Here is a 12,059-nt window from a genome sequence, read left to right as displayed (position 1 = left end):
GGGCCTCACCCACATATAGACCCCTTCTCACATATAGACCTTCTTACTTCGAAACCAGCAATTAAATGACAACAAAGAAGCAGGAATTGTTAAAACTTTGAGTATATTTTCATTACAGAACGGTACTGATGCGAACAGGCTGCCTAATTATATATATAACGAGTTCATATATGTATGTTAGGGTGGGGGGGATGGGACACCTTTAGCACATAAAATTTAAATATCCTGATCGTGTTAACGGTCTATAGGAAATGTGAGGATGCGATTTTATATTTTTTTGAATATTCTTGTTTATTACCAATAAATGCGATATAAAGTAGAATGAAAATGTGTCCCATCCTCCCCCACCCTATATAGGTATATGCACAGAAAAAGATTATATGCAAAACATGTGTCCCTTGAAACCAAGATTGGAGGAATCTAGCCATTGATGTCTGAAAAAAAATAAAGAAAAGATTATTTTTGAATACCAACAGTATTAATCTGCTTTGTAAAACGATAAATATATGAAAGACATAGTTAAAATTATAAACGCAGTTGTCGTTCTTTATAACTTACCCGAAAATTGGCAAAAATAGCTGACTTCGTAGTTTTGACATCTACCACTAGTTTGTTGGTAGTTGCGGCAAATCAATCCGACTCTTGCATTCAATGAATAAATAACATCTCCACTTAAACGCGAGCTGATGTGAGTGCCAACAGTACGTGCTCTAATGCCGGTTGGGTTTCTGTGAAAAGATGTCAATATTAGTTAAAATGTTAACACTTTGCGTAACGGTATCCTTGTTAGTTGTTGCGCGTTTGTAAGTTGTTGGGCTATATATGGTACTGTGGCGTAAGATGGATACCGTTAGAGCCTGGTAGGCTATATTTCCTAAACGTGTTTCTAACAACTGGCAACGCTCTTTTAAAGAGGAAACGGATATATATATTCCTAACATTTTCGGTTTACAACCAAGTTGAACGAGAAAACCGAATGAAAACCATCTCACCTCAACCTATTATACAGTAGGGCGGGGGAAGATGGGACGCCTTTTTATTCTGTTTTCTTGCCCCATTTATGGCAGTGACGAATATTAGAAAAGTTATAAAACCGTATCACCACGATTAGCCTACCATGGACCGTTGGTTTTATTTAAAACACAATCAGGATATTTAGACATTATTTGCTAAAGGTGTCCCATCTTCCCCCACAGTGCTATATATATACTATTTTTTAAATTTTAATCCATTAAATGCTTACATACCTGCAAAATCCAATTGCGTTTGCAACCCTGAATAAATATTCGTTGTCACCACTTCCGAACTGCGGAACGTCCAAACTTATCCAAGCTGTCCAGCGACCTGCAGGTGACAAGGTGGTGCTTCGCGTTGTAGTGCTTGTTGTGGTAGTTGCTGTGGTGGTTGCTTGGGTCGTGGTTGAGGGACCAGAAGTTGGATTAGACAGGAGAGCTGAAAAAGGAGCGAACAATAAAATGAAAGTCTTGAAGTAAGGCTAGATATATTGGTAATGAATTTATTTTGATTATACTTATTATGTGTTGCATCACTAAGTGAGTGATATTATTATATAGGAGGGTGGGGAAGATGGGACAACTTTAGCACATAATATCCGAAATACTCTGATCGTATTTTAAACAATTAACAACGGTCTATATGGGAGACGTGAGAATTCGGTTTCATATTTTTTGAATTTTCTTTGTTTACTACCAAATGGGCGATAGAATGAAATTGCGTTTCATCTTCCCCACCCTATTTTATATATACGTTTGGAGTAAGCGTGTGTATAGTGGCAAATGAAATTTCTTTTGGTTTTGGTTGAGTACTAATGTGTGCTGAATCACTAAATGAGTGATAAAATATCATTATAGTGATTTGTAGTCTTCAAATATTCACGCACTAAATAAGTCATTGTCGTGGGAGTAACTCTCGTGAAGCGGGCATATGTAACAAAACACCATGTGTCACAACGAAAATCGTTGCCCCACCACACAAGGATAAAGCAGGCATTTATTTATTCAATCAACAACGACATGATACCTGTTCGGCAGAGATAGCGAACTCTGTAGTCATTGCATCGACGAGTAGTTTGGTCCGATCCTAAGCAATCTAATCCTTCCAATGGACTAAATTTTCTGAAAACGTCCCCGGTCTCACGAGCTGGTCTCTATATAACAAAAAAAAAAACAAGAGCTCATTATCACTTAGCACAATATCTAATTTGCGTTTATCACCATATAAAGTTAGTGGCCATACGTACACAATCAATATATTACTGTGGAATAGGTTTGAAAATGTTGGCACCTATAAAACCCATATTTCCTGATCGCACTTCTAGTAACTAACTTATTTTTAGAGTCACGGGGCCACGGGTTTATAATCCTGTAAAAGTTCTTTGTTTACTACCAAATTAGACAAGCAAAGATAATGAAAACGTGTCTTATATTACCCCACCATACTTTATATGAAAAAAATATTCTACTTACTCCTGCTAACGTTTGAGCTTGGATTGCAAGCGGTTCAAGGCACACGTGACTCTCATCACGTGATTCGTTATCGTCGAAGCGTGGCCTTCGTGGAGTTGAGTTGTCCTCCCATGCAGTCCAGATCACTAGATGGGCATAGTTTGTTTAGTAAGTAATAGATATAGATTTATAGTAATGGAAAATCACACTGGTAGTTTGCAAACAAAGGCAGTAATTTTTTTAAGGGAAACTCAGCATAGTGTATGTTTTGTTTTCGGTTTGTTGCGCCGATTTGTATATAACGAAATAATTTGTCCCTATACATATTGTTGGCCTGTACTAATATGCATGCTGGTAATTCAATAAATTGCATTGCTTAAAATACATGAAATATTCCTTTTTATACATAAAAACACGCTTTTATGGTTCTATTTTTAAAAAGTAAAATAAATAATTTGAACAAACTTACAATCTGGTGATTCTATCTTCGGGAAGTCTGTCGCGCGTATCGAACCTGGTGGGCACTTGAACCTTATCTGTTTATTTCCACGTACTGTACGTTCTTCTGTACCAAGTACTTTGCTACAAACGTCATCAGGTCGACGAACCAGTAAGTCGTTCAATAAAGCAGTTGTACTAAGCTGGTTGCCATTTTTGAACGGCACGACAAACCATGCAGTGAATTCGGGGGATGTGGCTGAAAAAGGAAAAAAAAATATTTTTAAACCTTCTGATACCATGCAGCAACTTTAGTAATTTCTAAACCTATATGTGACTGAAAAATTATTTGACATTTATTTATTTATTTATTTATATAGCCTACTTTGATTTTTTCAAAAACATGCACTGGCTGCATATATGAACTTGTATTTCTATTGTATGTGCGTGAAGTCTCACATCGAGGTACATTATGGGTCGAAGAACTTAGGCCGGATGATTATTCCATTACCCAAGTTGTATAATGTAATACACATTAGATAACAGTAACGTTTTTGGTAACTGTAGTAAAACTCGGATTTATGCACTCGGTCCAACACTATGGTAATGCTTACTTGTGTCTAATGGATTAGGCGAACTGTCCCGCCATGCCGCCATATTCAAAGCAGGGAAACGACTGCAGGGAACACGAGCATTGGATCCTACTGATGGTTGAAGGAAAGGGTTTGGTTGGATCGATCGTTGATCTTGAAGGTTGTCGCACATTATCCTTGAAAGTGTAAAGCTGCGAATGGCGGCAAGTTGGGCTGGAAACGGAAAAGGTTTAGATGTTATTAGATGCTTTTAGTGCTTTTGTTAAACAAAATGATTTTTTATTCACTCATGCACTTTTTTCAAGTGCACAAAAAAGAACAAACCACAAAATTTAATTATAGATAATATTTTCACTCGCGTGGCCGGAAAACGACAGTCGTCATATCCAATTATAATTAGTGTTCTGTCTCAAACATCGCATAGTGTCCGCTTATAGAGTAAGATGGGGGAAGATGGGACACCTTTAGCTCACAATATTTAAATATCCTGATCGTGTTTTAAACAATTAACAACGGTCTATGGTAGTCGTGAGGATACGGTTTTATAATTCTTTGAATTTTCTTTGTTTACTACTAAATGGGACAATAAAATAGAATGGAAAGGTGTCCCATCTTTCCCCACCCTACTATACATGAGTTGCCCCATGTATACCTTTGGTGGTTATTAATATTTTTTAATGTTCGTCTAATTTAGACAACAAGTAAATAGTTGTCATAGACTATTTTATACCTGGTGTAAAAACCGTGCATTCTGCGCCGTTTTCGTGCCAGAACCTGTCTCCTTTCTTGAGGGCTCGGAATTGGTAAGCGATGATTGAGGCGAAGACAGGACCAACGCTTCCGCCCGCAACTGGTCGTTCAGATAAACCTCCGATGTAAAGATCAACGTCGTTCACGTTTCTAAGCAGTTTGTATGAAGATTACAAACCAGAGTTTTACACTCGTTTGGCGGAGCAACGTTAGCGATTAGGTTGATGTTCTGTTTCATGCAGCAACTCGTGCCGTTTTTTATAAGTTACCGTATATGTTACTTGGTTTAAAGGAAACAGAATGAAAAAGGAAGATATAATTGCCTTTACCCATTTGTATAAAGGTTTTATGGTAATAATGGAAAATACGAAGACCTACTAAATAAAAGTGATATACAATACTGGATATTCGAAATATTGTGAGAAAAAATTTATTTAAGAGGGAATCATAACGATATACGCTAATATAATTACGGAACTACTCTTTGTTTACTACAAAATAGAAGGATAAAAGAACGAAAAACAGAACGATAAAAAAAACGCTTACTCCAACGAACTTATACAAATTGTTTGCATACCTGTACAGACGTTGTAGTGACCTTCGACGAGCCGGGGGTATTTCAACAAAGTCATTGAAACTGTTTGCCTTTTTCAAACCGAATAATTCACGGTAAGCATTGTAGGATGGGATGCCATGATCACGACCTCGGGCAATGTTGATGGCCAATAAGTCATGTCCTCGTCGACCTTTGTAAATTGTGGAGAATTTTAAATATAGATTTACATTTGGTTCAATGTGTAGTGCAGTAGTAAAGCTGCTAATATAAGATCAAAGTAAATTGAAAAATACCTGAAATCTATATACCTTGTCGGGATTAATAAAGGCAATTTTGATTTTATGCGTGTTGTTATAATTTGGCAGTAAACATATAGTGTCATATATTTACCACTGTCTTATGATATGCTATCCAATTGCATTAATATTGCGTAGGTGCACGCATAGGCTACACTCTGAAGTTGAGCCTATACCAGAATTTTGTGAATTTTAAAAAGGTGCTGACCTCTTGGTGCGAACAGAAAGTCTTGTAAATCATCTACTAAAGTTGGGTCGATTTTTTGCGCAGGTTCGTTGCTGAGACCTCTTAAAATTGAATTTGCTCCACCGAAGTTAGTGGTCAAGAGAGGATTGGAATTGAAGAAACTGCAAGGTAAAAATAAATGTAAAACGTTATATTTTTACTGTTGTATGAGTGCTATATATAGTACTTTATAAGTTAAGATCGGTAATATGTTATCACATTATACTATAGTATAATTAGTTTACCCATATTTCCTAATCGCTTTTTAAGCAACTCCATAAAGCTCTTTTACGAGAGCTGTGAGGATACGATTATTCATTTCTATATATTTGCTTCGTTCACCACATATGGTACAATAAAGTAAAATAAAAAGACATACACCACTTTACTCTAACCTACTATTACCTGTTTCTGAGTAAAATAGGAGTTCCCTGTACAGCCCAATGTTGGTTCCTTCTCACCAAGCGACCCGGTATCTGGCTGTGACCAAACCTGAAAGCAGCTGCAGCGAACGAGTTAATGACACCAGCATCGTATGACGCGTCGTATCCGTTGGAGTATCCCTGTGTTAAAAAAAGGAAAATGAATATTACTTTGTGTTGGCATTATTTATTGTAGGGTGTCTTATTTTACGTAACACATAATATTAGGGTCCAAGGCTTGTCGCTGCTACTATTGTGGGCGTATGAGTCATTGGGCAAGACAGCACTTAACGGCACTTGCTCCCACCTAGTGGTCACTAATGAGTTGTTAAGTTGTTAGCCTCACAGAAAAAAAAACGAGACCATGAGACATGTTTTTTTTCTGGTCCGATAAGGTAGTAAACAAAGAATATTTACAGATTTATACAACCGCATCATCGCGACTCTAAAACAGCTTATCCCATAGAACTAAGTCTCATTGTCAATGATAATTTTTGAGTTTCTGTTTCTAATACGGCCGAATAGTGATATTGTTCTGTACCTGCTCTAGTAGTGTCAGGCCAAATCTGTTCATGTATTGCGAACCCAGGATGGCCGGTAGATATTGCTTGTATGTGATTCGTTGGTGCATTGCAGCTACGATCGAACGTCCGGTCTTAAAATAAATTAGAAATTAGTTCTTAGTTACAAATATTGACGTCTACGACAGATAGCTGTCTATAGAACTAAAAAGTTCGAATTGTTAAGCCTAGAAAAACTATAAAATCAAAAAGCTTTTTTAATTGTTTAACTTTAAAAACGTTTATAAAGCGTACTAAAATCGCATCACAAAAATGTGTGTAAAAATATTACATGTAAATTAAAACTAAGTCGCTATAATACTTAGATAAGTAAATATTTGCATAAATACCTGAATAAGCTTGAGTTTGCTCCAGCTTGGATTAATCGCTTTTAAATCTCTAACTACCTTGTTATGAAGACGCATAAATAAAGTATGGAATGAGGTCAACGCACTGTTTTCGTTTGCCCGTTGATCGCCTGCATATAATACAAGTAATTTAAAGTTTTATGATACTATTATAGTAAGGTTAATGGGGGTCCGCAAGTTTTTGCTTAAACAATTTGAGTAAGATTTATAGAAAACGCGCAAGATAGGTTTTAAATTACGATAATAAGACTTTTTACTATTCTTTGAGAGGAGTTGTTATCTTCCAAAAAAAATATATATATATATATATATATGTTTTAAATAATATCCCTTTGTATATACGCCTCTGTTCAGAACCAACATTAAAGATGTAGCAAACACACAGAAACATTAAACACTTACCTGCGGCAAAGCAAGGCGCAGTTCGTGGTTTATGAAGACCACGAGGACACACCATCTTGTTACCGAGTTGGGGACCGGTTTGTGTAGTTAATGGTAAAGTTGGCGCGTTAGCAGGAGCAGAACCGTGTGGGCCAAGCACTCCAATTTTAAGTTCGCCAGCCGCTGTAAAAATGTAGTACAGTTAGCCCTATTGATGTCTTATGTGTGGTATAGGTTGGGGTAAGATGAGACACTTTTTCACTCTATTTTCTCTTATACTATTTAAACAATTATAAAACCATATCCTTACAACTCCCATAGAGTGTCGTTAATTGTTCAAAACACGGTCAGGATATTTGTATATTATATGTGCCAAAGGTGTCCTATATCTTACCCAACAGTATACTATATACATTCTTTAATAAAGATTATAACTTATATTTTTTATTTATTTTTTCGAAAACGATGGCTAAGATCATGTTATTTAAAAAACGAAAGAATCAACATCAAAATGACGAAGTCGTTAAATCACGCGCTTTATATTATGTATGTTTAAAAGTAGACTACATACGTGAGTTTTGGTTGATCAGGTCGTTGAATTCTCTTTGACTGTTTCCATACACGTTACCGGCATCCAGGTAAGAAGTAATTTCGTTCTTTTGCTGCCGAATATCGGGGTTGCCTACAGAAAAACGGAGATACATTAGTAAATAAATTACATTTTGTTTATACCCAAGTGTCGAAGAAACGATAAGTGTTGTATAATATGGGTGTTCATTCTCATACATCTCGTGCCCGCTTAGTATAGCAGAGTGGGGGAGACGGGACACTTAAGCTCATATTGCTCAATATTTTAAAGATCAAAATATATGACGTTGTTTGATTGATACCATGAATTAGTATTAGTCTACCTATATTAATTAACAACAATTTAAAAATATGTATTAAAACACACGAGGAGTTATTTAACTGTTCGAACAACATATGTAAATAATAATTATACTATAACGTAAAAGGACATTGTTTCTATGTGAAAACGATATTACCCACTTTATTATATATATGTATATATGTATCAACAATAATGTTACAAGTTTCTTACAGTGAGCATCTTGAATAGGTTGGGATCGAACAACTGGCAGACATTGTCTTCTATCTTGTGTGAACTGAACATCGTTTCGAGGGATTTGAATATTAATGCAATCTCTGTCAGGGCGGTCACATCGGCAGTTAACACCGGGTGTTCCTATAAATCATAGCATATGTTAAAAACTTACATAGTGTTATGATGCCTTTATTTTTACCTAGTAGTTACGAATGTAAACGATTTAAACATGGTACATTCTGTAATTGTCTTACTGGATGGCAGACAAAACGTTGGGTTAAATGGCAGACGAAACGTTGGTTGTAAAATTAACATTTTTTAACAGAAGGGTCCCCATAATTTATAATTTGCATTTAAAACTGAAATAGCGTTCTGGTATTTTTAGTTAGCTGTACTTAATTGTGGATTAAGACACCCAAACGTCACACCAATGGCATATAAAGTGTGGTAGAATAAAAATTAAAGCTCTTTTATAACAATTCAAACTTTGTATACAACTCTAAAATTGGTTGCGACGGTGAAACTTGTATATTTTATCGGTCTTTATATTTTCTTATAACACGGTTTATACTCACGTGTTGTTGACGGGGTGTTAGCAATATCGTGGACAATATACTGGCCCCAAAACGGCATGATGCTGCTGGCCGTTGTCGAACTGGCCATGGAACCAGCCATTGAAGTTGAGATAAGTCGTGGGGATGGAAGCTCGTTGCCGTTTGTCGCTCTTCTTGGCGAATCTGTTAAATTTAAATATAAAAAGCTGATGAATAAAAGATTGTAACTTGTTTATCCTGGCGGAGCGGTAAAAGTTTTTAACACGGTGCTCTGTTTTATAAACCTCGGGCCAGTTTACGAGTTACAAACGTTGTATTTTTGTAAGTTATTATTTTTTGGGACTTATTTAAATGTATGACCGACAATTTGGGCAACCCATGAGTCGGTGTTGAGTCAATTGCCGTTATATGTCTTGTGCGGTTAAAAGGACACATATACACCCACAATGGTATAAAAGCCTCAAACACGCCGACTTAAAAGAAGTTACAGATTTTTTATACTTGTTTTTCTCAAGTTGGTTCGGAAAATGTGTAAAATAAATACTTACTTCTTCCATCAGAATACGCGGGTGAGATAAGTCTTCGGTAAGGTCGGTTTACTGACCCTCTACCGCCATCTACCAGATTGTTACAGCTTCCATCGGGAGCATATCTAAGAATTAATAGAATATTATAACGTGTCAAATATTATAAACTTGAATTATAAAATGCGTTTATTTATCTTAGGCCCTAATTTTTAGTAAAGGCCATACATAACTATACATAGACTTGGTATATACGATGAAATAGTTGTAATTGAATGAACAATAGATAGTTGGAGTATGAATGACCATATTTTCGTTTTCTTTAGTTGTCCTATTTGGAAAAATAAACAGAAAAAAATACAGAATTCTATAACTGCATGCTTACTCCATTAAAGCGTTACAAATTTTAAAAAACACGATTATACCAATTTTGGATATTGTGCGGTAACGATATTCCAGCATCTTACTCCACAGTATTATGTGTGAAGTATATGCTATACCTTAGCATTATGTAGGAGTTGCCGCATAAAGATAACAAGTACACACAAACCCATATTCAGGTTTCATATAGTGATAAACAAACACATTGAAACTGAATCACGTTTGTGGCCTTTTGTTGTTGAATGTTTGGAAAGTTTGAAGTGATTGCGTATAATTGTTTAATTGGTTGATTAGAAAATATAATTTGCTGGGAAACTCTTCAAAATCGAGGTCATGTGTTACGCAACCAGCCAATTACGTGGGCTGTGGAGATTTGAACGTAAACATGCGTCTATATTTATTGCTATTATCCACGAGTCAGCACGTTTGTGATAAGCCGGTATTTCAGAAAGACAAAGGCTGTTATGAAACTTTTGTATTAAGAGAAATCCGAGCAAATTTCTCTTTAATTTGGGAAATTTTCCAATCGTAAAATATTTTTTAAAATAAACTATGCTTTTGGCTTTGCAAATTTTTGACCTAAAAATGAAAATAGTTCGATTTAATATTTTTACACGAACGTTCGATATTTACTCTGAAAGACCAGCAAGCAAGTAACATTTATTTCAAAAAGTATAAACCACAAAATGATCATTGTGGTTACCCGTCTAAAATATGAGGTAATAATTAATGTATATAATTTGTTTTATCTTCGCGTGGCGGGGAAGCCAGACTATATAACACGGCCGTTCAGTTTCATACACCTCGTGCCAGCGTATCACATAAGCAACTTTGTGGGTGATCATACTTTTGTATTTTTAACAGGTAATTCTATTTATGGCGCTGCGCTTTAATATCTTATGCTTTAATATCTCTCACTATAGCACTTGCACTGTCCTGGGTTTATCCTCGCGTTGCAGGGGGACGACGGTCGGTATAACACGGGTATTGTTTTGCACATCTTAAATTTTGGGTTCCGCGATTTTTTTACATAATCACACGTATGCCACAAACTGCTGCTATGCTTACTATTCACTTACCCGGTCCGTGGTGTGTTGGGGCATATTGGTTTTGGCGAACATGGTTCAAATGGTGGTTGCAAGGTCGGTGCTGGTCTTGCGGCAAGTGATCTACCGTCAATACTGACAGCTGGCAGCACTGCAGCTGGCAACACTGCAGCGACGTTGGCATCATCGAAATTGAAATCAAATCGACTTGAAACAGAAACACCTGTGAGCAGTTTTTGTTAGTGTCTTTAACATACGGTAAAAGTTTTGGGCGTTATTACGAAGTAAACGAAATATGAGATAATGTGTGCAAACCGCATACACATTATACACAGTTCTCTTTTTGTCTAATTATATTTATCTTTTGATTAACTATAACATCTTGCATTCTAAGTAAATAGGAAGCACATGGGGTAATATAATTATAATAGGGTGAGATAAGATGAGACACTTTTTCATTCTATTTAGTCGTCCTATTTGTTAATTATTTAAAACACGTCCGGATTTTTGAATTTTATGTGCTAAAAGTGTCCCGTATTCCCCACTCGTCTTTATATTTACTGATATTATATAGTGTTAAAAAACTTACTGTCTGCATGAAGAGAAGTTGCAGCAAGCAGCAAAAGAAACGGAGTTAACTGCAACGAATGTAAAATCATTTTCCTAATTTGCAAATTAAATGCTGCGAAAAATATGGCGATTATTTCTGTAAAGTCTAAAAATGTCACGCTTCAACTTTATTATTTTTGTACAAAAAAACAACTTAGGCAATATTTTATGTTAAGTCTTAATATTCCAGAATTCTATGCCTATATTATTTAAATTTTGCATACTACAAATACCGCAGTATTGTTACTCTGTCTATGGTATACTGGTACAACCAGGCGCTAAACGAGATTCGATCTAGTTTGATGAATCAGAAACCACGGCGCCTTTATATTTGTTGGCTATGTGATGACGTCACTTAGCTCAAAAATGCCTTCACAAGAAAGTTTTTGTTGCGAAGAAAAAGAGACGTTTAACAGTTCTTCTTATACTAATGTCACGAATTGAAAATCTCGGCTAATTGGCCGTTTAATTATCTGTCGTCGAAAGCGGCAGGGCGGACTTTAGAATTTAATTGTTCACGAGAATGTAACATACATGGTACGACGAATCAGTGCGAACGAAACGACATTTGAAAATATGGGACGTATGACGTGTTTATGTAATAAGTGAACCCGACATAGACGGATCGTGCTGTTAGCGTGGTTTCGAGTAATTAACCATAACAAGTATGGACTTTCCGCTAAACGTCAGAACACCATACACGCATTTTGCGTCTTCCAATAATGGGTATACTGACATATTTCTTTAAATACAACCGATTGATAATAAAAAATGAATATTTTTTT

The 12,059-nt window shown here is 36.0% G+C and overlaps 1 protein-coding gene across 1 annotated transcript; it reads right to left on the bottom strand.

Annotated features, from left to right (window-relative positions):
* Positions 1-86: 86 nt before the first annotated feature.
* On the bottom strand, positions 87-11,401 carry LOC149738917 (immunomodulatory peroxidase-like). The gene is made up of 20 exons (XM_089873691.1): positions 11,255-11,401; positions 10,699-10,888; positions 9,263-9,366; positions 8,736-8,897; positions 8,158-8,301; positions 7,627-7,737; positions 7,077-7,238; positions 6,657-6,784; positions 6,288-6,401; positions 5,730-5,887; positions 5,307-5,446; positions 4,824-4,992; positions 4,227-4,396; positions 3,518-3,709; positions 2,935-3,162; positions 2,487-2,611; positions 2,041-2,167; positions 1,248-1,452; positions 559-728; positions 87-434 (listed from the first exon to the last, which is right to left on the bottom strand). The coding sequence occupies exons 1-20, from the start codon at positions 11,322-11,324 to the stop codon at positions 421-423; spliced, it is 2,883 nt and encodes a 960-aa protein (XP_089729817.1). The 5' UTR covers positions 11,325-11,401; the 3' UTR covers positions 87-420.
* Positions 11,402-12,059: the final 658 nt, after the last annotated feature.

Source organism: Ciona robusta, chromosome 3 (assembly GCF_009617815.1).
Source record: "Ciona robusta chromosome 3, ASM961781v2".
Lineage (NCBI taxonomy): Eukaryota > Metazoa > Chordata > Ascidiacea > Phlebobranchia > Cionidae > Ciona > Ciona robusta.
Note: the sequence above shows the minus strand (reverse complement) of the source record. Positions and strands in the feature narration are given on the sequence as shown.